We start from the raw sequence: 27,891 nt of genomic DNA on the forward strand, positions 1-27,891 counted from the left end.
TCACGAAGAACACATGCAGTGGTTTAAAGCATTCAACATGATAGCATTTGTGTAAGGGTAGGGATCACTCTTCCCGGAAATCTTGCTTGAGATACTGTCCTTTGTTAAAGTATACACCTGACTTTACGTCAACCCTTCTGCTTTCCTGAAAGCTTCTTTTGTGGAAAACATATCCCATTACAATGGAATAGCTGACTTCTCACCTTCTAGTGACAGCACAAAGTTGTAACCCTGCTACATTGGCTAGGGGAGAAGAACAGCCACAACTATCATTGTGACAAACTAAAGTAGGGAATATGGTTATTCAAAGGACACTAACTTGGCATAAGTTATAAAGAAAGATGTTTTGAGTTTGTTTTTGAGTTATGCTGAATAAGCAGAGGACTCCCTAAACCAGAAAGAGTGGATCAGGTCATTAAACAATACAATTTACTAAAGACAGGATTCCATCTTTTATGTCAATGGAAGTTTTGCCGTTGTTTACTTTGGGACAAGAAGTTCATTGCCTGACTATGCAAACATCTGGATTTTCTGTCTGGTTCAACATGTATAGTAGCAAAGCTAGAGAGAAGAACTAGTCCAAGTTAAACATGCCTTCTCTTGTCAATGTGTTTGACAAATTAAATTTAATCTCAAGTTTGTTCTAGGCTTACATGTCATCTTGGCTACAAGAATAATCTGAGTAGGAGTGTAAGCTTTGACAGAAGCTGAAGTAATGTTATTTCAAAAGAATTAAATCAGTCTCTACCTTAATATTGCCAAACTTACTAGAAAGGTTTAGAAGTTGTGTGTTCGAAATGTGAGACTTGAGCTGAAATTTCTATTTTGTTTTTTAGAGTTTTGGTTTCCTCCTCTGTTCAGTTGATTGGTATACTGATCTGTGGTACAACTTATGAGATGCTTAAACAAATGAAGTTTGTAAAATCAAAGTCACTTTTTATAAAGGTGATACAGGCATGTGGATAAAAATTCTGTGGAACAAGGGATTATTTAAAAATCTGAAATGAACTTCTTGTCCTTGATGTCTCTGGCATTTTCCTTCCCACAAGTCAACTGTAGTTAAGCACTTGCATAAGCTTGCACCTCAAAAGCAAAAGAAGAGATATAATTTTAAAAGTTCACTCCCTGACTGCAATGGCTTTTTCTTTTTCTGTTAAAAACAAACACAACAACAAAAAAACCCAATAGAGCTTCAACAACAAAAAACCTAGTAGAGCTTCTCTGGAATGAGGTCACATTCTAAGGGTTTCTTCTGAACCAGTTGTCGTAGGTGGGCTTTTCAAATATGCTGTTAGGCAACTTCTTTGGATCTAGTACCTCATCTTCTAAAAGCAGAGCACAGCTGCTGCATCATATTTGGGGATCAGTTTGTGAAGAAAGCCGAAGTATTATTTCCTAGCTAGAAGTCATCTAGCAGATGAAGCACAGTACTTAAGCACTCTCCTTCATTGTAGTGGCTTTTTTGTGAAACAAAGATTGAGAGAGGATGGTGGGGGGAAGGGAGAATCACTGTAGAAAATGAGGTTTCTAGTCTGTAAGGGCAGAAAACTGTCTTGAATTCAACTCGTACAAATACATCTAGAGTTTGCCTGCTTTGTGGTGTGATCCCATATGTTTGCCCAGCCTTCACCATCCTCAAGCACAGGCTGTGTGCTTTGAACCCATTCTTGTTTGCACAGCTGGGGGCCTGGGGTTGAAACATAAGTGGTGCTTTAACTTAGGCTAGACTCTTCACTTTGCAGGTGGGATGACTCAAGTAATAAAAGTATTACAATATCCTTTTCGTAAGTCCCTCCTGTCTGGGAAGAGTGCTGTGCCCTTCTAAGATTTGTTGGGAAAGCCTTAAGTCTCAGTATAAAACTGTAGGATGCTAGAAAACACCCACACAAAGACTGGGACTTGTTAAGATGCAGGACTTGGAGAAACTTTGGTTTAAAAACATATTCTTAAACCAAAGTTGTCCAGATGCAAGTGAAATACAAACTTGTGAACATTTCCAAAAAGGGAATGTTAAAATAACCAATCTCTTCCTCCCCCTGCCCCAAAACACATGACAGACTTCCCAGGATGCTCACTTCGAAAGCCTTTTTTCACTAGATAGGTTCTGAGGCTGCATGGGCACTTTCAGGACAGAGGCTGGACACCCTCATCAGCTGTTGGGAGTTGTGGTGGTGGTGGTTCTGGCTGGGTGATATCTTTCTGCGCATGGAAGACTGCAAGCCCTGACAGTCCATCTCTGCCAGAGTTTCTAAGGCTTTTAAATTTTCTTTTTGTATTTCTAGAAGCCAAGCATTTTGAGTCTCTGGCTTAGAGCAGGATCTTTGACACCTTTGAGGCCTGCTAGGCTTCTGGTTCCATGGCAGGAAACTTGGCTGAAGTCCCAAACCCATGGTTGAAGTCCTTGCACCCTGTAGGGAACCTGCCATGGGGCTGAGAGTCTGGGACTTGGCTCCAGCTCTGCCTCCAGTATGGGTGGTTGCACCAGTTCAGAGCCTGAAACCAAGGCATAAATCTGTGAGGATGAAACTAGGAGATGTGAAATGATGCTTTCCAATAGCAACAAAAATGTCCAGAAGTTTATAGTCTCCTGTAGTGTATAAAATGGTACAGTTTTCCTGGGGGAGGACTCACTCATTTGTACTTAAGACAGGCCAGTCTGAGTGCTTAGACAAATGGGTGGGTGATCTGTGCCGTATGAGAACATACCTGGATCGATCACTTTTTCCAAAGATGTATTCTAAGGGTCTTCAAACTTGAAGTCTGCCAAAACAGGAGTAAGGCATTGCATGTGCTGTTTTCTTGATCTCTCTATTCCTCAGTTTTGTTAGGCAGCAGTGTGCAGTACTAATCTCAAGCAAAGCTGCTAAACAGCAGAGGCACCTCTGGTTTGATTTGTAGTGGACTCTTGTAGATTTGTTTCTTAATAGACTTCCATTTTCTCACGTTCATGTCACTTGTGTCCCGTGCTCCCTCTTTCCCCTGAAGCTTTGCTAAAGCGTGTTACTCTGGTACTGCAATGCCTTGGCCATTTCTCGTTACCTCCATCACAAAGGGCTGTGCTGTTGTTTGTGCTTATAATGTACCCAGATGGTGAATAGAATGAGTGACCACCAAGCTCATTTTCACTTGTGGGGTCAGACCTTTCTCTGCTAAATAACACAAGTGTTCCCAGCTGCTGTGCAGCTGCAGGGAGTCTGCTTTCCTTCACAGGCATTAAAAACCCTTTAATCAGTGTTTGTTGTTTGTCAGCAGTGGTGTTGAGGTGTGGAGAAAAAGAACAGATATGCTTTGTTGGCAAAGTTAACTTCATTCTGACCTCTTATCTTTCCTTTTTCTTTTCAAGTCTGAAGAAGCAGAAAGTAGTTTGGGAAGTGGTTTCTGCAAGCACCTGTGTAAATGTATTTGCTGAAGGAGGCAGTTTATGTCCTTGTACAGATACAACATTTGACATAAAAAGATGCTCTGAGAGCTGCATTGAACTGGAAGCTCTTTAGGGCTGGGACTCAAACTGACTCGTGTAGGAGCTGTGCAGGCTCCCATAATGTAAGCAAATGCTACAAAAATGCAAATGCTGTTGTCTAATACTAGTGTTACTTATGTTTATTTTAGTATTGAGTCTACATTCAAGGGATCTCATTTGCAATTTGGTGAATTTTAACATTTCCCTGGAAAATAGGTTGTTCCTGCTAGTTTTTGTGGGGTTTTTTTCTGTGAAGTTTTGGGTTGGGGTTTTTTTGTGGGGGGGGTTGTTTTGTTTTGGTTTTTTTTGTTGTTGTTGTTTGGGGGTTTTTTTGTAGTTCTGCTTTTAATATTTCTCTCTCATGGAGGAAAAAGTAGAGAAAAGAACTGATAAGCCAGTGACACCATCTCCAGTCCTACTTGTTTTGGATGTAGTCTGTTCCAAAACAAATGGGAGCACAGATATCAAGAGGCTTTGGGAATCTCAGAGCTAAGATAATTATTTCCCTCTTCTTTCTAGATGAAGCTTGGAAACCTGTTGGTGCTGCATGTGTTTGCAGGGTTACTTTTTCCGTGAGTCCAGATCTGTTCACATTGCGTGTCTGTGTGTACAGCACCAAGCACCGCTCTATGAGCGTTGATTCTGTTGTTTGCAAAGCCTGTTTGTGCGGGTGTCCTGAAGCTGTTAGGACATCAAGCTTTGATTTGAGCTTCAAGGGTCATGATAGGACATTTGGTGTTAAAGGCAGAATACTTTATCTTGCTACTCTTCCCCTGAAGGGACCAGAGATTCAAGTTATTGCGTTGGCCGTGTCTGGGGAGGGTTGGTAGCCAGGCGTCAGGGCACCCTGTGCACATTGCTCGCAGCCCTCTGCCTGGCTTAGCAGTATCTCCTGCAGTGACCAAGGGACCCTTCTGGAGCAGGGCTGTGCTCCTTGGAAAAGCAGTGCCTGCTTGCCCAAAGTGGGCCTGAAGAACTGCGAATGAGTAACTTACGACTTGTAGTCCTAGCTGTTAAAATGATAGGTTCAAGTGCTCTCCCCATGGGCAGACACGTATTTTGGCATTCATCCAGTGTTTTTCTTCTTCAGGTGGCTGAGGCTGCTTATAAAGGAGAACAGTTGTTGTGCTCTCGGACAGGCAAAATGCTAGAAAGAAAACACTGTGCTGGGCAGGAGGGGATGGACACTCAAACCAGCTAGTGTGTTAAATGTCTCTGGATGGTCCGTGTTGATGATCACTTCTGTAGCATGAATGCTTAACAGCCAAAAATGGGACAAAGAACCATCATTTTATATCTGAAAGCTGGCAGAGCTGCTGAGCAATGACAAGGGCTCTGAGCTACAGTGGAGCAGGTGTCTTACTGTAAGGGGAGTTTTTGAAGCCTTTCAGTAATATCTCCAGGAGATCCAGCCTTTCTGGCAGTGCAGTCTGATCACATGAGAAGAACCCTGATCAGACAGGTATGATCCTGGATCCTTCTGGAAATTAATGCAGACTTTTACAATTATAATCGAGCTGAACAAAGCAAGCACCATCTTGTGCAACTACGTAAACCATAAACTTTTTTGGCAAGGCAGGTGTGGCATCTTCAATTTCTGGAAAGCACCTAACATGCTGTGTGGGCTCCCTACTGTAATCCAAATTACAAATGCTAAAAAGGCTTTGATTTTTTTTTTTTTTTTTATAACGTGGTTCTTGGCTTAATTTGGGTAGGCAAGAACTTCATAGACTGCATTGGGGTGCTCTGCATGTTTCCTCAGGCCCTCATAATTAATCAACGCTGAGTTGTTCCTCCCCATCCCTCTGCGAGGAGGCACTGGAGGAAAGCTGTTCCATAGCCTTAGGTTTAGCTCATTTGTCAGCCCTGAGAAGGACTTTCTGTTCTTCAGAGATGTCCCTTCTGGAAGAATGGGCGTTCCTTGCCCGCAAGGCCCCTCTATACTAAGTACAGGCTGCAGAAGGTTTAGGTGAGTTTTCGATAAGTTCGTAATAGGGTTTGAAGCTGGGAACCAGTATTCTAGCCTTTTTGGTGTACCTCTGTGGAACTTGGCTTCTGACACAAGGAATTTGCAAAAAGTTTCATGCCAGTAGCTCAAGCCCTCAAAACTGTGATAAACGGCAGATGCATATGTTCCTTCTAAACCAGAATGGCTTCTGTGTTTAACTGAATACTTAATCGCTGTATGTGCACCATACTGTGCTATCAGGCAGCTCTGCTTTTAAAGTCTGTTTATACAGACAGAAGAAAAGCCTTGCAAGTCTTTCAGGGTCTCTTGCATCACACACCGGGAGGAAGCTTCAGCATCTTCAGCCTGCTGCTTTTTGCTGTATGTTTACAGTCACTGGTGATCTTTGCACCTCGGAGGCTACAGAAAGGCACTGCTGTAGCCAGAGCAATTCCAAACTAACTTGTGATAGTCCAATCCCTGACAAAAACTGGGCAAAAATCTGGTCCAGCTTTACAGTGTTTTTATAGTCTAGTCCAGGTCTCTATAAACCATTTAAAACTGCCTGCAGGTTTAAATTTTCCAATTTCCCCTTTGGAACAGGTGTTGCCAGGTTATAGAAAGTGTTGCAGAAAAGGAACAAAAACATTTTAAAAACTCTGTGCTGTTACAAATTTTGGCAAGTCGCTGACAGATGAGATTTTTAAAAAAAGTTTGCCCCACTGAAATTAAAACAAGTGCAGACCTTGCTTACTTTTCCCAGCTGTCATGTTTAAATAGGGTTTTTAGTAATGCATGAGTCTTCAAAAGATCCAGCAGTACAGAGCTAATATGTTTTTATATGAAAATATGCAACTTCTCAATTGTTTTTCATCTCATTTAATTGGGGAGAGAAAGGGGGTGAAGAATTTTTTTTAAATGCCAAAAAACAAATTTCAGAGATGCGTGTTCTTGGAGTGGTTAAAAACCAACCCAAACTAGGCTTCAGGCAATGTTTTTTCAACAGCTTTAACCTCAAAGCATAGAGCAGACAGCTTTGTAGGCAACTGTAACACCAAGGTGATTATGGCAATGACTCACACTTCCCTGTAAGGCATCCAGCTATCAACACACTTGGAGAGCCGTGGCTTTGTGCATGCAGGCAGGGTGTCAGTCAGTGCCCACTTGCCAGCCAGCTCTGAACTGCTGAGCTCATAACTGCTTTGACAGCGAGCTGGGATATTGGTGTATTAGAGAGCAACTCTGGTCCCCCCAGGCTTGTGAGGTGGGAGCTTGGGAAGGGGAAGTGCAAGGCAGCTTTAACTTCCCTTTTCTTTGCTTGATCCTCGTGGGTCTTGTTTCAAGAGTCCCCTGAAATCTTCCTGTGAGCGGGTAGTTGGGTTTGGGTAATAGTTAAAGGTCTGACTGACTAACCGGTAAGCAGGGTAGCATGAGAAGTGAAAAGGGCTGCTACTATCACGTCCTGCCGAAACTCTATGCCAATGGTTATGTGAAGAGGACTGGCAGTCGGCATGTGCAGGAGGGCAGTATGAATTTGGGAAAGACACCTCGGTGTCTCTATAGGCAGCTTAGAATACAGCTGAGGGTACAACAGTAAACTACTGCCAGATGTTGGGATTTGCAGGGAACAGGCAGACAGAAAACAGGGACTCGTTCATGCGCACTGTGGGTTTCCCCATCTCCAAAAGATAAGGCAGAAGCCAGGCTGTCTTCAGAGAAGGGAAACAGCAGCTGATCGTGGTACGGAGGAGGTCTTCTGGGAGAGGAATTGAGAGACTGGGGTTGCTCACGTTGAGAGACTGACAAGGAGTGCCATGTTTATATAAAACAGGCTGCATCCGAACTGAATGCTTGGGAAGAAGAGGTATTCAGAAAGATGACAAATTCAAACTTCTGAAAGGAAATACCTTTTCACATAGCGTGCAATTAGATTGTGGGATGCATGGAATGCAGTTGCCAGCTGGGCAGGATGTCATTGGGAAGGAACAATATGTGGCTTTGGGAGTGTGCAGGTATGCTGTTGCAGGTGGTATCCACGGATGACATAAGTAATGCTTTAAAAAACAAATAACTGGTGATATAAAGCTGGCCACATCCATAGTTCAACTACCAAGGCCAATCTTGATAGGTTATTTGGGTTCCTCGGTCCTTGGTGATAAATGTCTTTGCCTCTGACTAAAACTGTCTAGTACCAGATACTGTTTGTGGTAGGGTGCTGGGCAAGCTGGGCTGTTGTGACTCAGTATTGCCCTTCCCGCGTGGGTTGTGTTTGGCTTTGCACATCTTATGTTTTCAGAGGTGAGGTGGAGTGAGTAATGTTTCCGTTCTATTAAAGAAAATGGAATGGCAAAGACCCTTAATTTTTTTTTTTAAAGATGTATGTGTTTCATTTTAAGTTCCCTTCAGGCAAAGTCAGCTTTGGTAGGCAGCTTAAACTGCATTATAGACCATATTGCTATTGTCATAAAAACAACAAAATACACTGGGCTTTGTTTTGGGAAACCAAACAAAACCAATATTTTTTTTTTTTCTCCTTCCCTCCTTTTTTTTTCACTTCCTTCAGTTTTTAATAAGCGACCGTGACAGAGACCCTCAGTGTAACCTGCATTGCTCCAGGTCCCAGTCCAAACCCCTCTGTGCCTCTGATGGCAGAACATACGAGTCAATGTGCGACTACCAGAGAGCCAAATGCCGGGAGTCAAGTCTGAGCGTGACACATCGTGGCCGGTGCAAAGGTAGGTGGTTTTCAAATGCCTTTGAGGGGGGGAATGGGAGTCCTACCTCCTAAGAAACTGGATTCGTAGACCCTTGAATTTTGTACTGTGCTCTGTGAGTAATCTGATTCAAATTGTGCATTTGTGAGCAAGGGTATCTGAGTCTGGGTTTAGGTGGCGGGAGTAAGAACCGACAAAATTATCAACGAAAGAAGGCAAAGGAGCCAGAGACATCACTGAAAAAGGGCCAAAATATGTGTCTGCAGAGCAGAAGGAGCTGGCCCCATGGAAATGCAAAGTCAAATCCTGAAAAGAGATCTTCCTTGCTACCTGTGCTGGTGAGGTACTGAGATACCTTTGAGTGATAGGAATGTGGAGTGAGGAAGAATTGCACATTAGATGTCCAGTCCATTTTCAGACATACACAGCCTTTCTGTGCTGAGCTAATTAAGAAGACAGAATGCATGCAAGGCTTTACATGGCCTCTTTTTTGCCTGTTTGCTGTTACACATCTACTTAAAAATGAGAATATTGTTTCCCTCTCAATTCAGCTCTTCTTTAGTATAGCCTAAAGATGAAGTTGAAACTTTTTTAAGGAATACTGGTGTCTTGTCACACAAATGGTTTGCTTCTGCAGTGAAGTGAAAAATCAAGTTCAGTGCATTTTCTGAGAGCACAATTGACTCAGAGGGCAGATGGCACAGATGTTTTTAGCAATTGGTTAAAGTGACAGGAGAAACTCATTAAAATCCCTGTGGAAGGATAAATAAGCATTCGTTTAAGCCTGGCTTTTGTTTATGAAGGCTTTTTTTACTATTATAAAAATGTATCTTTGTCAGAATTACTTGTTCTAAAATGGAAATCCCTTTTCAAAATATTGACAAGCTTTATAGTTTAAGTGAATTATGAGCACGACCTCAAATATTGCTCTCTCTTAAACAGTTTCTCATTGGAAAAAAAACTTACTTGTATGATTTCCCCCCCCCACTGCTGGGTTGCTTTATGGCAGCTTCTCTCCCATAGCATAGAAAAAGACCTTTGAATCGTGCTGCTTTCTGAGTACTGGAATCCCAGAAGCTTTTTTTCCCAGGGCCCAAGAAGCCGTTGGACTGTTCTTGCAAGTGATGCATTTTTGAGTATCACAACAAGCAGCAGTAGAGTGGGAGTCCTGCTTTTGCTTTCATCACTTGAGCAGAGTGGCTTAGATAAGCAACTCCACAGCTGATACTGGCATATAAACTGGCACTGTTCAGTCACTTAAAACACGGGATCTGAAATGTGGCACATCCATATACAAAAGTATCTGTTTCTGGAAGTGGAGAAAATGCTGAATGCCAAACTACACAGCCTACTTTATATCGTGATTACAAAGGGTTCCAAAGAAGTAACTAAAGACGTTTTTGTCTTAAGCACAGGTAAAGTATACTTTTCTTTCTGCTCTCTCAGACACAACTGAAATGTTTAGCTGAAACCACTCACGTTCTCCTTTCCATTTTCCTCTTACCCTGTGTACTATACAGTACCTAATAACCCGGGAGTGTTTGACAACTGCAAGTCTTGCTTTTAACCCACTAACACTCCCATGAATCCCTAGGAAGTAGGAATAGTCTTTTAACTATTACATTCAAATTTAACCTTGCTGGTAATTTTTGTGTGCTGCTATTGAAAGGTATTTTGTTTTTCTAGTTGCATTAGGAATATGACCTCTAGTTGTGCATAAAGATCGCTGTTCTTGGCAAATACAAACAGTTGCAAGGCAGGTGTGCCTAACTGCAGGCAGTTGGCTAGGTCTGTATCTTGTACTTGCACAAAGGAAGGTATCACCAGCAGTGTTCGAGCATTTTCTATTGCTGCAGTAGGGCACCAGGTTTACCCTGAACAGCCTTCATTCCTTCTGCATGACAGAGATGCTCTACAGGGGAACTCCCATAGAACTGGAAGGGATCCCATGGGCCATCGAGCCCAGTCACATGCAATTTTAACTTGTGCTTCCTTCTCTGAGGGGGGGAAACAGGTAACTAAAGTAAGGAAAAGAGGAAGTATATTGTGGACAGCAAGGCATAGTTCTGCACCCCAGATTACTATAGGTTTCCAATTTCATATGCTGATAACTTGAACTGTGCTTGTGCCAAGGCAAGCAGAATCATTTCCATAGTGAGAACAGAACCTTTTCGATTCAGCTTAGCTCTCTGCTCTCTCTCAAGAAGCTAAGGACCTTTAAAGACGAAATCTTGCCAGCCCTTTGGGAACTATAACTCTTACTCAACTCTCGCTCCTTGCTAGCTTCCTCACGTGCTTTTCAATGAAATTCCTTCAGCGCTAAATTATCTGAACTCCCTCCGAACCCTCACTCACACATCACAAAGGGTTAAAAGTCAGGAGTAGCTTAAAATGATCAAACTACGGCATCCATGACAAATGGAGCCTCATTGATGAGATTCCAGAGAACAGTTCCAGATGGCGTAGCTGTGTGTAAAATACACAGCCAAGCACTCCTACCTGGATCTTTTGTCAGCAGGCATCTTAAGATCTGTTGTCAAATAAGAGTTCTGCCTCAAAACTTTGCAGGGATGAAGGACAAATACTTGTTAAATGAGTCTTGGCAAGCTGTCAAGATTATGCAGTGATTGTTAGGGTATATTGGATGTCTGTGGCTTAAAACACATTTAAGTTCTATGTTAACTGGTTGGTTTCTAGTAACTTGTTTGGCCTATTCAATTAAAAAAAGGGGGGGGTGGCAGTGTTCTAAAAACTTCCCTTAGAATTATAATGGTTGCTTTGAAAGTCTGCTGGTATAGAGCTTGTTCTTAGATCACAAGTCACTATATAGAATGAACCTATCTGTAAGTTACGGATGGGAATTGTAACAGGGGTCTTCAACCCATCTCCTGGGACACCTGGATGAACACAGCTTTTGGCTAATGCGCTGGAAAGGAAGGTCTCCTTCTGACTAGTGATGGGTTGTTTGAAGGTAATCTTTCTCCTCTACCTTCTGTTCTTGTTGGACAGGAGATGATATTTTGAAATCACTCTTTTGTGTGTGTGTGTGTGTCCATCTGTTAGATCCATGTGTTTTGTCTTTGAACTGTCTTATTCCTAGACAAGGGAGAATAAAGCGGGTCCCTCGTTGGCAGCAATTAGTCAATATAAACTGAAGTGACGCTTTCAATCATTTTGCAAATTTAGGCGTGTTTTTAAGTGTGCTCCAAATAAGTTAGGGAACTCTGGAGTAGAAGTTGTATGTGGGTGTCAAAAAAGGAGCGAAGCATGTCAGCATGAAAGGAAAGAAGTTGAAGATTCCAGGTGTAGGACTTGTCAGAAATGAAGTGGAAGATAATGGGGAGAGTGGAGAATGATTGATACCCTGTGGGACAGATGGGCATGTTTTTGTAGTTTGCTCGGATTCCATTTTTGCCTGTTTTATGCAAAGACACAGATCATTGGCTGGAGTAAATGGGTATGAATCTGCTGACTTCAGTGTAGCTGGACTGCTTTGTGCCTGGTGGGGTCCTGGCCTGTATGTGAGACAGTTACCTAATGGAACTAGAAATAGTTCAAAAGCTGCTTGGATCAATTTTTACCCTTTGAGCTTTTGAAAGAAACTAAGTAGAATTAAAATTAAATAGGTAGATTTTTGTGGTTGCATCATATAGATTTGCTGCTAGTGTTATGTGGCTGCCTGGAGATGTTTTACTTTGCATCATTAGGATAGCTTGGGTCTTTATACCATGATGTGTGGTGTCAAAACTGCCTCTGCCTGTTGAAGAGAGGATGCTGGAATTCTTGGGGCCTGTTCAGGAGTGCACTGTGTATATTATGAGGGACATGGTGGTCTCATTTGAATAAACTGTTCATGGATAAGATCAGCTGTGGTAACTAGCCAACTTCATTGCAAAATCCAAAATTATGTGCACCTGCATTCTGCAGATTAGGCCACAGATGTAAAAAACATCACTTGTAGTTTACTATCTCCTAGTTGCCATCTACCAACTTGAGAATGAATTTTCTTTAAAAGGCAGCTTTCTGAGCTGCAGTAAATCTGTCCTAAGTTTGAAGATATTTAAAGTCAAATTATTAAACAGCTCTGCTTTTAAAAAAGTCATCCTGGTTTGTTTTTTCTCCTTATGTAAGGGAAGGGAGAAAGTCCTATTTAGTCTGTCTGAACTGTGAAACTGGAATGCATTAATGCCATTCTGTTTTATAAGCTTGGTGTTTGATACTCCAGAGAACATTTTTAAGAGGGAAGAAAAAGTGCTGAAACACTCAGGTAAACAATCAAAATGCAGAATAGGGTATATGAATCTACATCATAACATCAGTAAAATGCTTTAGTAAAATCTGTAATGCATCTTATTTGGGGTAAGCTATTTGGCAGCTACTTTTTAACACTTGGCACTTATGTAATATTTTACATTTTCTAATTAACAAAGCAAAAATAACAAGGTGAAGTCATCCCACTGAAATCACATGTTGATGCAAACATTATAAAAATACCAGCCTGTGGAGTGAGGAAGAGAAGGATTGACAGTCCTTTTAAAAACAAACTGGTAAATGTTGATATTAAAGGCACTGTTTTTACTGGAACTGAACTGTGAAATGACAGACAAAAAAGATAACGGTATGGACACACCTCTTCAGCCAGTCTGGTATATAGGTAGTTGTTCCAAGTCAAGGCTGTAAAAGGACTGGCATGACCTTTGGAAATCAATGAGGGAGGATGGGAGAAGTAATCGTCTGTCTTCTTGCACTTCAGCAGCAATTTGCGGAGAGACATCACTTGAGCCAAGGGTTGAATTGTAAAAGAGGATGCTGCAACAGTGATGAGCTCTTAAGTGCTGTGGTGTAGTGGTGATGTGCTACACAATGTGGTCTACTGGGTGGTGGTAGGGAGTTCAATCTATAAAGGCCAGTTAAAATTGCCAGGAGGGACATAGTCACGCCTTAGCAGTAACATGTTTCTATTATCTTCTCCTTTATAGTAAGGGCTTGATCGTGTGCACGTTTGTCTGCTCGTTAGACAAATTGGGCAAAGATCCCTTCTGCCTGGCCTCCTGATGTATTTGTACTACACGGGATACCACAAAATCTTTGTTCCTACCAGCTACATGGTGAAGCATCCAGTTTCAGTCATGTAGTTGTGAGTGCACCAGCATTAAAGTAGATGCTATGTGGAAACGCTTTACACTTCTGTTTTATGTTCAGGAGAGGAACCAGATATGCCTGTCTGCAGTCCTGTATCCTCAGATGGAGAGACTAGAAAACACTTTCATTTGTGAATCTGTGGTTTGATTGTTAGTCATGTGAGAAATTCGTAGTGCTCTTTTTTCCTTTCTTTCCTTATACTTGCAGATCTGCATAATCTATGCTGATTTTTTTGCTACTTAGTTGCCTCCTGCGAAGCAGAACTTTGAAGGTGTTTTTAGTCAGACAGCTAGCTATAAAACAGAAGGTGCAGCCACACCATCTGGTTTTGTAATAATGTCCCGTGTCATGCCAAGCAAGATTAGACTCTTAAGCTTGAACAGGAGATCTGCACGTGATGGTTAGGTGTTCCAGTTAACAGTATTGCCAGGGCTTCCTTTTCAGCTGAAAGAACGAGCATGTGTTGGAAGGGTCAGTACTGCTGGCAGGACCGTTCTCCAGTGGAGGTGTGCAAACAAGGTCTGATCATCTAATCACTTTGGCAAGCAGGGGGAAAGAAGGATATTCCAGCTTGGAGGTTATGCCACGGCTAATTAGAAAAACAAATACTGCTTCTCTAAATTCAATGTAAATTTTATTCAAGAAAGTCTTTTCATTCTGTAACAATCTTGCTCTTTATACAAGCTCATAATCGGTCCACCTGAGATCAAAGCTCCACATGCTCAAGGCCATTATGCAAACACCCCACAAATTACAGTCTAAAGATGAGAATGACATAGGCTCAGAAGGGACACAAGGTCAGAGTGAGGTGAGGTGACAGACTCGTAGTCACTCAGTGGGTCAGTGGCAGAGTTGATACAGGCACTCTTGCTTTGTAACCCAGTGCCTAAGCTACAGGTATCTGTGCTGAACGCTATTGGTATGGATAATTACTTTTTCCAAAGAGAAGGGTTTGATTTCCATAATCTCAGAAGACTTGTGAAATCCTTCTTGGGGAGTAATGTGGTATGTTTAAAATCAAACTGTGTTGACAAACCAGAAACTTAGTCTCTTGAGTCATCAGTTGTGTAAATAAAGTATTTGTCTTGTACTGCTTGGTCTTTGTCTTTATCAAAACTATTTACAGCGTTGTCATTGGTTTCTGCATCTAGATATGCTTGGATGGAAATTGTTTCTATTGCCCTGCAATGTGAATTCAGTTGATCTGAGAACTCAGACTGGCTTTCTAATTCAGTGCTGGTGTTGATGATTCTGTTGAAGTTCATGTGATCTGAGAAGCAGAATATGGGATCTTCAGGGATCTAGTGGAATTTTTTTGTTAACCAATGTGATTTCTGTGCCTGGTAGGATGGGGATTTAACCTTGATCACTCTCTGTGGTGCTGCTGAAAGATTCCGAAGACCAGATTTTGCAATTTCTGCACTGAAAATCTTTCAGTCAGTGGATTCATGGGAAAACAAAGAAGGTGCTAGTACCTGTGTCACAGTCCCATGGAAACAGATGTTTACTGTTTTTCTTCTCTTTCTAGACTGAACAGGAGTATTGTTAGACATCATGTTTTTAAATGTAAACACTGAGTCAATCTGTATCTCTGCAGGGCAGAACTCTCCTCTTTGACTCATCAGTCATCAGTGTTAGACTTATCTGGGTCTATGCTTTGTAACAGTGAGCTGGACCTGGAAGGGGTTAAGGTCATGCTACATGCTGCCATCATCTGAAGTAAGTGCAGAGCTGAGATCTTAACCCTTTCAAGCTCTGCTTGCAGAGCCGTGTTTTTTCTTGGCAGCAAAGTGAGTAACTGATACGAGAAAGTATAATGCACACCTGGCTGTAAGCGCTGGACTAGAGGTAGAAGCTGGATTTCAGGAAAGTACAGGCAATGGCATATCTACCTTATCTGAACCACACAAAGGTGGAAGTTCAGATGGGTGGCTGGTTATTTTAGCATCTTACTGTGAATGTTGCTCAGAGAAGAAGCTTTGCTGGGGTCATCCCTTCTTCCACGTTACTCACTTCTGGGCCTGAATTACTGGGCTTATGCTCTGCCATCCAGTTTCAGGCTATTAATTTTAACACAAACACAACTCCCTTCAGTTGGGCCTTTCACTGCATGGACATTGTGCTCCAGCACCTGTTGGAAGAAGCTTCCAGAGCCCTTGGATGACATAAAAACTATTGCCTAGGAAATTAGGCAGCTCTTCATTAACTGGCTCATAGTTTGATTGTCCAGGTTCATACTTGTCTTTGGGATTGTCCTGGTTTCAGCTGGGATAAAGTTAATTGTCTTCCTAGTAGCTGGTATAGTGCTATGTTTTGAGTTCAGTATGAGAAGAATGTTAATAACACTGATGTTTTCAGCTGTTGCTAAGTAGTGTTTAGTCTAAAGTCAAGGATTTTTCAGCTTCTCATGCCCAGCCAGCAAGAAGGCTGTAGGGGCACAACAAGTTGGGAGGGGACTCAGCCAGGGCAGCTGACCCAAACTGGCCAAAGGGGTATTCCATACCGTGTGATGTCATGCCCAGTATATAAACTGGGGGGAGTGGGGCTGGGGGGGATTGCCTCTTGGGGACTAGCTGGGTGTCAATTGGCGGGTGGTGAGCAATTGCTTTGTGCATCATTTGTATATTCCAATTCTTTTAGTATTATTAGTGTCACCATTATCATTATTAGTTTTTTTCTTTTCTGTTCTATTAAACTGTTCTTATCTCAACCCACGAGTTTTACTTCTTTTACCGATTTTCTCCCCCATCCCACTGGGTGCAGGGGGAGTGAGTGAGCGGCTGCGTGGTGCTTAGTTGCTGGCTGGGGTTAAACCACGACAGGGATCGTGAGTGCTAACTCCATAGCTGCCTTGTTAGTGTGCAAGTAATGGTCCTTGATGCCTTATATTTGTTTGTTTGGGTTTTTTTTCCCCCCCTGCAGCTGCATGGTACATCTGGTAGCTTTTGAAGAGGCCAAATGGTGTTTGCAGTCTTAAGTGGGTTTTGCCTGTCTCTTTGTAGATGCTGGCCAAAGCAAGTGTCGATTAGAGAGAGCTCAAGCACTGGAACAGGCAAAGAAGCCCCAGGAAGCAGTCTTCATCCCAGAATGCAATGAGGATGGATCATTTACACAGGTAAAATTTCTATTGGCTTCCTTCAGCCAGGCTCCCAGTGGCTGCAGGAGATTCACTGTTAAGATATGAGCCAAGTGATGGTAGCAGCATGGGTGCACACTCTGACTCAGTTACTCACGTGAAAGTGTTAAAAGCTGGGGACTTGTTTAACCAACTGGAAGCTTTGATTCAGACACTATACCTTAAGACACATGCATATGTAATGGCAGCCATCTCCAATGTAGCACAAAAACAAATGGCATCAACCTCCAGTACAGCACAGAAACAAAAACAAGTTGCAGGGGAGGCCAATTTTTCCCTGAAGATGAGCTGCAAAGAGAGGTATGGCTCACACAAAACAGGGTGGACCAAGATGCTTCTGCTGTTACCTGTGCTTCATTTATCCCAGCAAAAGAGAGTGGTCTGTTGAGCCTCTTCCCTCTGTAGGGTACTTGTTAGTGACAGACTCCTTCTTCCTGTTCTATGCCCTGTTGTGGTTTGGGGGTCTGGTAGAAAGGTGATGAGACTGCTTTGTCTGGGTTTTTGATTCTTCACTGTTCACTTGCTGAACGAAGTGATGTGCTGGGATTCTAGACTGCTTCATAACGCTGCTTGTCTTGAGAAGCAATTGTCTCAGGCAGGGGTAGCAGAGAAGGCTCATGGTTTGTTGGCCTTTAATATCTGCCAAAAATGAATAGTCAGTCCTGGTCACTGAGCATCCTGCAGAAATAGCTGGACTGGGGGAGGTCCTACCGAATTCCAGAGAAGTTGAAGTAGTTATGGCAAAGAGAAAGCCCTCATGAAGGAGATTTTGAGAGGAAGAGTAGTTTGCCAAGGCAGGGTAGAAATGAAGAGTGATACTTGGTTCTGTTACCACTAGCATGCTGAGTAGTGTCCCAGTGCTAACTGAACTGACTTAAAAATGGCTCATGTGCAGTTCCCTAACAGGTAGGAGGGGTATGCTGTCTGCTCAGTTTGACATGCATCTCAAAAGCCAAAATCCTGCAACCCTGATGACCTCTACTTTGTGAACTTAGGTAAATCACACACCTTTTTTTGTCTTGGCTTCCCTATACCTAGCAGTGCTCTAGAGATCTTGTGCTTCAGAGAAATTTTAGAATTCATTAGTTATTGTTTGCAAAGTCTTTTGAAGGTAAAAAAATTTCCAAAATATAATCAATATTGGCTTCAAAAAGATGAGAAAGACAAAAAGCTTTGGGGTTGGTTCAAACACTTTGTGATGCCTGGGGGAAGAGGAGAGGAAAGATTTTTTTTTTGTGATAACCCACCAAAAATTTTTATACCCCCCCCCCCCCCCCCCCCCCCCCCCAAGCCTTACCCTCCCATTATCTGGTGTGTGGGAGTGTTTTTGTTTTGTTTTTGTTTTTTAATGGTGAAGTGGGAAAAGTCTTATCCATCCTGCCAACTTTGCATACTTCTTTGGAGCAGCATCGTATTTGTGTACAGTGTGGACCATCTTGGGAAGGTGGAGGTAAGAGAGGTGGCAGCTGTAGTTTCTTGCAATCTAACTACACTCTCAGTTGTTGAAATCTGATTTTGTGTAGAGCTACTCAGGTTATGTTGGCACTGGAGGGGAATACTTATAAAACCTAGCACAGTGGGCCAACTAAGTGTTCCATGTTAAAGTTTATAGTTCAAGAAAAAAGGGGGAAAGAAAGCTGACTTGACAATGTTTCTGTCACCTGTCCATCAACCTCTTGGAGAGTAAAGTATGGGGTGCAGGTGAAAATTTTATCTTAATAAGCTGGACTGAGAGTGCAGTTGATAAAGCTTTGTTCCAGACAGGTTTATTTGGAAGGTTGGTGCTGGTGTCTGGATGGCAGAGCAGTTGCTGGGCCTCCTTCCTGCACATTCCCTGGCCAGTGTGGGTTGCCAGTGGAGGGGCAACATGAAACTGCTTACAAAAATTGTGTGTTTTCAGCTGGCAGCCAAGCAATATTTCACATTCTTCCTCTGTTCAGTCCTATCTGTGAACACCAAAATGTTCTTGTTTTACCTGGCATGATGAAGGAAGCCTCTGATCCCTTTGTAGCTGGAATTAACTGAAATATTCGTATCATTCCTTGGATCGTAAAAATACCCCGTGTTCTACATACCTCAGGAACCAGCTTCATCGTTTATATTGCAGCATTTAAGGTCATTGTCCCTGCATAAGATGTGAACAAAAATGTCCAAGGAAGCTAACTGGTTTCAGCCTGCATTTGAGACAGATATTTCCTTTAGCCTGTAGTCCAAATTAATTAAACTTTGATTTTTGAAAGGACATATAAAAATTAGGATTTTGGTGAACAGTCTAAACAGTTTTTGCTTCCAGCAGCTCATGAATAGATCTCATCTGGTGGAGGTGGTTTGGATACTGCATCTCTTGTGCAGAGAATTGGCACCCCTGGGTTCTGCTCTGCAGGGAAGCTGTGTAGGCCAGTTCTTGAAGTCCCTGAGGCCTTGCTGAAGTCAGCTCTGAACTGTTACAGGTTTATTCTGGTTCAATACCAGAGAGTTGCTCCATCCAAACTCCAAAATCTCAGCTGGGAAGTCCAGAACAGAGCAGCATCTCTCAACGAAGTTTCTAGGAGGAATACCCACCATGCTTTTCAACTTTGAACCCCCCTCCCAAAAAGAATCTAAACAGATGCATACACTTCAGGGTATACCCTGTATGTAGAGTTGGCTGAGGAAATTTTTTCAACAGCTTCCCCCCCCCCTTCTATGTAACTGTTATTGGAGGAATATTTTGGGTAAAAGAAAAATTCTGATCAGAGGGGAAACAAAGATGCATGCATGTATTTAGAATATCAAATGTCTTAATTGTTATAGCACTTGCTCAAGATGTGGATGACTTGCTTTCAGGTCTTGAGCGGAGCCTCTTTTTTGTAGTTGTGTACACAGTAGGCGTTCGGGCCCATATCATTGTCCTTGCCATCAGACTTTAAGATCTGCGTTTTTGTCTAATTGTTGGAAATTCTTGAAAGTTTTGCAGCAGTGAAAAACACGAACGGTGCAGGTTTGGGAGCTGCATTTGGTAGTGGTAACTGTGTGCTCACAGAACCTGCTTGGTCTTAACCAGATTGAAGTATTGCTTTTGTGGTTTAGCATCACCCTCTTGATTAGAAAATAAATTGCAATCACTATGGGTAAACACTGAAAGTAGCACCGAGTGAGGCTGTTCCTCTGAAAGCAGCTCAAGTCTGCCCTTTGCAGCTCCTGGAATTGCATGCAGTGCAAAACTGTGAATTTGGGGCTGGATCCACTGCAAATTGGATGGGGCTTGTAGGAGGGTGAAGAGAACATAGCTACTCTGCTGTTCTGTGACCCGCAGCATGTGCTGCATGGGGCAGCGGCTGCGGAGGGGAGACCATCCTTATCTCCTCTTCCTCCTCCTTCCCTGCAGGGCACCTGGCTCTGAGACCCAACAGTTAGATGTGGTAACAAGGGTGAAAGGGAGGAGGGCCTGAAGGCAAAGACCTTGGTTTGGCTTGCATTTAAACCCGGTGTTAGACATCCTGTGTGTTTTAAACACTTGTATAATCTGTCTTTTTTTCATTGTCTGTAAAATCTAGACCAAAAAGAAATGTTGCCACTGGTTCTATTGCTTGGATGGCCAGTTTTCCTAGACGTGGCTAGTTATAATGGGGTTTGTGTAGTGCATGAAGAGGAGCAGGCACCTGTCAATTCACTGGTTTTCATAACTGTTTCTATGCACCATGTGTGCTGCTTCCCTTATTCTGGGAGTTTGTGTATTGCAAAGATCTTATCAAATCCCTTTTTAGCACTGCTTACACATCTAAAAATGTGGCGTGGAAGAGGTGGTGGCATTGCAGGCATGATGGGAGGACTGTAAATGGGAGCAGACCTGATGAATTGCTCTGGAATTGCTATTTCTTTATATTTCAGTCTGTGGGGAATATTACTTCCTATAATGAAAGTTCTCTGCACTTAGCCCACAGTAATATAAGCATGCAGATAAAATTTTGAGTTATTCACAACATAAGAATGTTTGTTTGATATGCATAATTTGATTAATTGTATAAAACTGAGGTCATGTACTGTTGTGCAAAATTGGACAAGACTAAAACCAGTTTCTATTCCCAAGACTTACTCTCTCCTTTTTGCTGTTATGCTGTATTTTGCATAAATGCCATTCCCTTTCCATGCTGCACTTAACCTGCTGTGATCTGTTCTTCATAAACAACAGGCTCTATTGGGTAATCTGCACACTTTCTTTTGCTGCCTAGTGCCATTGGGCTTGTTGCCATGGGCTGAGAGAGACTTGCATTCTTCATAGTTTTCCTCCAAGCAGTTTTTTAGAAAAGGTTGCTGAGGTTTGAAACAGGATCCGTTTCAGATTAATATGAACGTGAATAATTTTAACCCTGCTTTGGGGCTGTAGTCTTGTGGGGCTTTTTGTGGGGTGTCTTGCTACTTGCCGCCACCTTCCACTGTCTAGCTGTGGTTTCTTTTCCTTGCAAGTCTGCATACAAGTGGCTGAGAGCAAGTCTCCTTGGAGAGTTTCTTTGAGTTTAGGGGTCTGAAAACTGCAGCTGCTGGTGCAGTTACGATGCAGCACTGAGATTTCTCTTAAAGCAAGTGCATCAGTCAGACCTGTCATCTTATGACGGGATCAGTGAGTGGGCTGACTTTGTCAGAGCAGTTTTCTGTTGTCAGATAGCTTCCAGAGCACTTGCACATCTGGTAATACAGGTCTGTTTGGAAAGAGGGATCTATATTACGGTCCATAGTAATAGTTTCATTCTATGCTATGCTAATGCATGTACAAAGTACTGCTTTCTCCTAAGTCTCACAAACAGACCCTTTTCTAAAGACATGGGGAACCTTCTCAGCCTTCATTGTGACTTCATGATCCAAGTCTGCCCCTCTGCATTGGCTAGCGTAGCATGATGCTGGGCAGAATTACAAACCCATTTCTTGATGCAGCACGGTGCTGCCGGGCACTGTGTAGACATGTCCTGCATTCCCTGGATGCTGTCTATTATTCCATTATTCAGTGCTCGTACTCTAGCAATACTAAGCTCTCAAGGACTTAACCTCTCCTTTCAGAAGGAAAGAACACAGTCTGTCTTGCTAGATTAAAGAAACTCTTTCTTCATAAAGAATCTGGGCTTTAATTAATAGATGGTTCTGGCTTTTTTTATTAAGACATCCCTTCTATAAAAGACTGTAGCTGGAGCTCTCTGTGAACACTGCTCTGCAGATTTGTCTGCTACTTACGTACTTCTTTTCTTCCTGCAGCTCTCATTATGTTTCTCGTTTGTATATTGAGCTAACGATAAGCCACGGATGGGTAAGGAGGTAGCAAAGGAACAGATTCTTAAATCAGGAGAGGACATCCTTAAGGAAAGTGACAATGTAAGATCATTCCCAACTTTAAAGGGTCACATTCTGTGTCAGAAGCAGAGAGTATCTCTTGGGGAATCCCTCTCCTGAGCTAAAAATAGTATCTGTGCCAGAGAGTGTGTGGGGAATGCCCTTGACCATGGCTAAGATTCTTTTACCACAGGTAACTTCTTTCCCTGGTTATATGAATAGTGAAATTCCTGTGGAGCAAGCGTTTCTTGAATGGTGCAGAGAGGTGGGGGAGATGGCTGCTGCATAAAGCCCTCGTGGGAATATTTGTCTGCACAGCATCATTTGGGAAGAACTAAGTATGACCAGGGAACAGAAAAAGTGACAAAAATTATTTAAGGGGTTGCAGTCCCAAAGAAGCTCAGACTTAAGATACAGACCGATTCATAGCTCCCTAAAATTTTCTGTAAAGGAGTGGCAGGCTTCTGACAATAGTCGGTGGACTCTTAATCTTGCAGAAGGTATGACAAGATCCAGGGTCTAAGCAGTACAGCAAGACACTTAAACCAGAACAGAGGCATCACCACTTAGAGTTAGGATAAATAGTTGTCAGGCCAGTTTGTGCCGATTGTGCGCCACTAACTCGGGTTTAGAGGACTTTCTAGATGAGCCTCAATGGCTCAAACAGAGGAAGGGCTTGATTAAAGGATTGCTGTGTGACACTGCGGCTTCTCTCTGGGTCAGACCAGATGACCTACTGGCTTGGAACAATTTATTTAGCTGGTTTTACAGTGTTTACAAGGAGTACCTGAGTGCAGCCAGGGTTTGGAGCCTTGCCTCATGCTGTGAGTGCAGGCAGCAGCTCTGCTGCCTGCCCTCACCCTCAGCAGTGCCATTCAAAAACTGGATGTGTTTTTTCTTCTGTCATAGAAGTATTGCTTTGAATGCAGAAGGAATGTTTTTCTTCCCTTCTCCTCTCTGCCCTCCATTATGGAAGGACCCAGGAAATGTTTGCTCTGCGATGAGATAGGAATCAGTTACCAAACTCTTCATCTGAACAGCAGTGAAAGGCTAGTCTGAGCGTTGCTGTTCCTGCGCTCAGCCCAGTGCTTGTCCAAGGCGCTCTCAAGCCTCTTACAGCAAACTTCTTTCTATAACTCTGTAGAGACCAGTTTCAGCCATCACAGAATTAGTGCTTTGCCCCTGTTCTCTCCCTTGTGCGTGTGCATGCAGTTTCTGTCCTGTTTGTGGTTTACCTTTTGGAAACAACCCCTTGATCCTCCTTTGTCAAATGACTGTAAAGGGATGCTGCTGCTTGTTGAGAAGCTTTGGACTGCTTGGGAATCTGATTCTGGCTTTGTCAGTGAGATACTGAAGAAGCTCAAACAGTGGCTTCTTTTTCCCTCAGGAAATTAAGAGGCAGAGTCATCTGCCAGTGACTACGCTTTTAATGTTTTCATATTGTAATGAACTTGATGAGAGCAGGTGTTTATTCATGTGGCCAGTGGCTAGTATGTTAGCTGCTATTTGATTTCACATATTGTAATGGTGGGGGGTGGGATAGAGGACTGCTGCTACACTCTTAATTTGGGCAATGGTGGCACAGCAGTTTTTGTTGGGTTTGTCCCTCATGCTTTTCACCCTTCAATTGAGTCACAGTTGTGGATGGCATATCTCTTACCCCTGTAAAATAGAAGCAGTGCCCTCCTGCATGATCAGGGATTTGGGTACTTGCAGGGCTTTAAACTGCAGTTTGATTTTTTGAAAGTGTAGATGTTAACGGTGAGTCTGTTGGAAGACCTCAAACGATTTGCAGGTTTTATTTCTCTGATTCCCTATTATGTAACTGAAAATGTTCAGCTGTTGGACAGGTGTATGTTAATTTGAGATGTCAAACTCTATCAGTCATGTGCTTTTCCAGCAGTAATGAGCGTTCTGTAGCTGCAGCTTGGTTAGCAATCAAGTTTATTTTGTATATAAAATTGATAATCTAGTTTGTCTAGCACAATGCTTAGCTTTAGAAGACTGAGAGCCAAAAAAAGTCAAACACACTTTTTCTAACATGTATTTTTGGTAGAGCCTAAATTAACTCAAAACCTGAAGATTAGATCTGTGCGGTAAACAGGTGTCACTTTTACACGGTTACTCATCTGATTATAGCAGTATTTAAAAATCTTGCTACTATGGGAGTAGGATTAGAATGAGGTTGAATTTCAGGTAGAAGTTTTAAATGGGATTTAGAAACAAAACCTCAAACCTATGATCATTGGAAACTCATTGGAAAAATTTAAAGGAAAACCCTGAATTTTCAAGATTCCTTGATTAAGATGCTCTGAAATAGTTGACACTTTATAGAGTTTGCGTTTACATACAGTATTTAGAAATGGTACTGAATCAGCTATTGCCTTTAAATTTTTTCAATGCCATACCAGTGCTATGTAACTGATGAAAAGTATACCATTCCCCCCCCCAGCCTTTAAGCAGCAAACTCTAGGCCATATGCCACTGTTGTTATGACACCTAAATATGCTGAGACCTGGTCAGGTATCATGGTGAAATGTAGCACCTCTCAACATGAAGACATTCAAGAAAGCCAACTGTGGTGATTTTTGAGGTTTCTGAAGTGTCCATTCTTCATTAGTAGTTGTCTGGCCTTTAGAATAAGGGCTGAGATATAATTGCTGCTATTATCTGTAACAGGGAAGTCCTTTGGTGCTGCAGTAGAACATGTGGTTGTTGTGAAAGTGCTGTCAATCTGAGGGGTTGGTTTTTTTTTTAGTGGTGGCAGAGGGAAGAGAGGGTCATGGGATACCAGTCCAAGGAAGACCAGCATTCCTTAGCTTAGTTATTTATGAAATTGCTTTGCTTTTATGGATGTAATGTGCTTGTCTTGCATAAATGAGTGTATGTAACTGGTAGCTCTCCATTGAGATGAGTTGTATAACATGCTCTTAGTTAATGCATCTACCCTAAATTTATGTCAATACATTTTTTGGACTCCTCTGCCATGTACTTTGTTATTTTCTGGCTTGGCTGAAGGACTACAAAGTCACTAACACTTGAATTTTTTAAATGCTGGGTACACTGGATTTTTTCTTTGTAACATGGAATGGTCTTGCCCTACGAATTCAAGACCCTATCCTGGAATTTGGCTTCATCTCTGGGTAAGATTTTTACAATTAATGCTCAGATCTAAAGACAGCTTCTTGTGCTGTTGGGGATGCAATAATGTGTGTGTGATCAGCAAAGATAAACATTAAACACAGAAACCCAAGCAGTTCCATCACACTTGTTTTGAACGTACAATTCATTAGATTGAGCAGTAAGAAATATTTTGCAACTTGATTATTGCTAATTGTATTCATAGTGCTTTTGAGTAATTTGCAATCAATTTTGTGATATATTGAGAGAATAAAAATGAAAGTGTGCAGATAGCAGTGACAGTGACTTTAGTAACGTGGGTACATGAGATTATTGTTGATTTTGGCTGCTAAAAGTGAATTTGCTTAAGGCAAAATGATTGATTTGCACTTTAGTAAAACCCAAGATAAACACGTGGTACGGTGTTATAATGGCTCTTAGATCATGTTTTATGTGATACTCACAGCCTTTTAAAAAGACTGTCATTAAGTCTGTGAACAAACTCAGCTACCTTAGGGAATCGAAGCCAGCTGTCAGCAAGGGGGAATGACTGGTTTAGCTCTGAAGGATCCCTAATGAAGGAAACAGCACAAACACCCCATCACTCTTCTGTGTGGAGAGGACTGGAATGGGAAATCAGCTTCAATGAACTTTTTTGGAAAAACAGAGAATGGACAGAATTCAATTCACAAGTAAAATAAAAAGGCAGTTTCTGCAGTGATCTCATTTCGTGGCTTTTTTTTCAGAAATGTGTCGAAGGGGAGTCATCTCTAGCTTATAGTAATGTAGTCATTTCTATACCATTTCAAGATGCTGGAAGTACTAATGTGCACACTGAGCCACAACTGAAAGTGTGTTTGCTAGAAAGGATTTTGGAACCTGTTAGTATTTACACAGATGCCTGTATGATGATCATTTACTTTTGTCTCAAGGGAAGTCAAAGGCATCCTGAATTTCATCCAAATGCTGACCACGCTGAAAACTGAGGCAAAAGCTGTAATTAGATTTGTTAAGCTGGATGAAACGATAGTGCCACTGAACAAATATCTGCATAGATGTTACTAAGACCAGTCTGCTCGATGGGGATTTATCTGCTCTCACTTTAGAGGTCCATATCTGAACTAGTCATTCTGGTGTCCTTCCTTGGTGAAGGAAGGAACTGGGCAACTCTAGATGTTCAGTTCAGAAGCAGAGCTTTAAAGTTAAGCAAGATGAATCTTATGCTGTGTATCTTTTGGCTTATTAGAGCCTTCATCAAATGTTCTTAAGTTCTTGTCAATACATGAAGAGCAAGCATGATGGATCTTGCTTCTACTGCCTAGGCTGATATAATAACAGGAGAGACCTTAAATCTATCTGGAGAAAGTTTGTTGACATAACTAGTCTGTGTTGCATTTTCCCAGCCATGTTTACTGAACAAAATGCTCTTGAAACACCCACAGATGCTGTTCTCAAGCAGTGGCTGTGGAATTGGGGCAGGGTGGCCTTTCCACATCCCAGCTGGGATGCAGTGGGACAACTATTTAATGGTAAATGGGATTTAGCAGAGGGTGGAATGAGCTGAGACACAACTGCTGCATTCCCAAACAGAAGTGTTCTCAGCTGACTACTTGTAACTTCTTTTGCATCCTAAATTGCAGCTAAAGGAGTTGGAGTCGGAGAAACAACCTTTCTTTGGGGAGGGAGGTGAGGGGAGAAAGAAAAGATAACAATATCAAAGATAGTCTTCTGTGTGACTTCCTTACTCTAAAGCATGTGTTTGTGATTTGTCTGGGTTGGGACTTCCACTAAGATGCTGGATTATAATAGAAGTGGTGGGTGATAGTGAGAAATGAAATGCCTGCTCTTTGTTTTATTAAACAGGTGCAGTGCCATACCTACACTGGATACTGCTGGTGTGTGACACCTGATGGCAAGCCTATTAGCGGCTCTTCTGTACAGAACAAAACTCCTGTATGTTCAGGTACTGTGAGAGTCGCTTCAACAAATACTAATTTGATAACTGAAGGGGGTTGGGGAGAATGCGTCCTGTTGAGAGTGCTTAATCTTTTCAGGTGACTCGGCCAGTTTACCCGATTTAACACTGCAGTTGTGCTTCTATCTCCCTGTGTGCTTGCTGGTATTTGAAGCTGCAAGGGAGCTTGGACTGTGGCATGTCCACCCTGCAGTTAGAGTACAGACACTCCTGCAAGGCTCACTGAGAAGAACCACTAAGGTAACAGCCTGTGGTAGCCAAGGCAAGAGTCGCAGTGTTGCTGTGTACACCAAAACTAGAGATTCCTGTAACAGATGGGATAATATTTTTCCATGAGCTGTATTTAGTGGGCCATGGAGTCACTTTGCCATCAGAGTGACTTCAGTTAAAAGTTTGGTAAGGTGGTTCTGTGTGACAAGCTGGTAGTTGTTGACTACTAGCCCCCAAATCTGGGGTCCTGCTGTTATAATGGATATGGGTCTTCTGATCATATTGCTCAGTTCCAGCATCCCCATGTTTGTGTCGTGGTGCTGGACAGCACTGGCCTTGCCCCACAGCTCCCAAGAGGGAGGTCCAGAGCCAGGCTGTTACTCATGGGTTTATTAAGTGACATGCTTCTGGGCACTCAACCTGACACTGCTCTGTCGCCCTATGGTTTACTGGGCCCAAATCCATCACTTTCTGTACTACAAACAGAGTGATGCTGTTTGTTTTTCATCCCCACCATTCAATGTGGCAGCCCATGGCTCAAATGGGATGAGGTTGGGCTCTACATTTTCATATGGCCCTGATCAGTAGTGTACAGTCTAGCTTTGTGAGCTGTGGTGAACAGAGCTGCTGTGGCAGCAGCATGCTAGGCACAGGGAGGGGTGGGAAGCTGTTCCATGCTATTTGGGAGAATTCAGGGGCAACACTAGAATTGTGCTGCTCCCCTCATCCCCCCCACGCCCCCCCCAAAAAAAAGAAGAAAAGACAACAAGCATAGGTGTGTGTTTCTAATGTGTTCAGTGATGCCATGTAGGCACTGCTGCTGCCTCTGGCTTCGTGCTCTGCGATCTGCACCCCATGGGTGTTCAGTGTATTTTGCCTCTCACA

General features: G+C 42.5%; 1 protein-coding gene across 6 annotated transcripts in view; it reads left to right on the forward strand.

The window, feature by feature from the left end:
• SMOC1 (SPARC related modular calcium binding 1) overlaps positions 1–27,891 on the forward strand; it is a 139,750-nt gene that overhangs the window by 36,249 nt on the left and 75,610 nt on the right. For all 6 annotated transcript variants that reach the window (XM_069784234.1, XM_069784235.1, XM_069784237.1 and 3 more), the window contains exons 2-4: positions 7,972–8,143; positions 16,267–16,379; positions 26,685–26,784. In XM_069784234.1, coding sequence (XP_069640335.1) covers positions 7,972–8,143; positions 16,267–16,379; positions 26,685–26,784 — 385 coding nt within the window. The remainder of the gene's footprint in view (positions 1–7,971; positions 8,144–16,266; positions 16,380–26,684; positions 26,785–27,891) is intronic.

Source organism: Haliaeetus albicilla, chromosome 5, assembly GCF_947461875.1.
Source record: "Haliaeetus albicilla chromosome 5, bHalAlb1.1, whole genome shotgun sequence".
NCBI classification, from domain to species: domain Eukaryota; kingdom Metazoa; phylum Chordata; class Aves; order Accipitriformes; family Accipitridae; genus Haliaeetus; species Haliaeetus albicilla.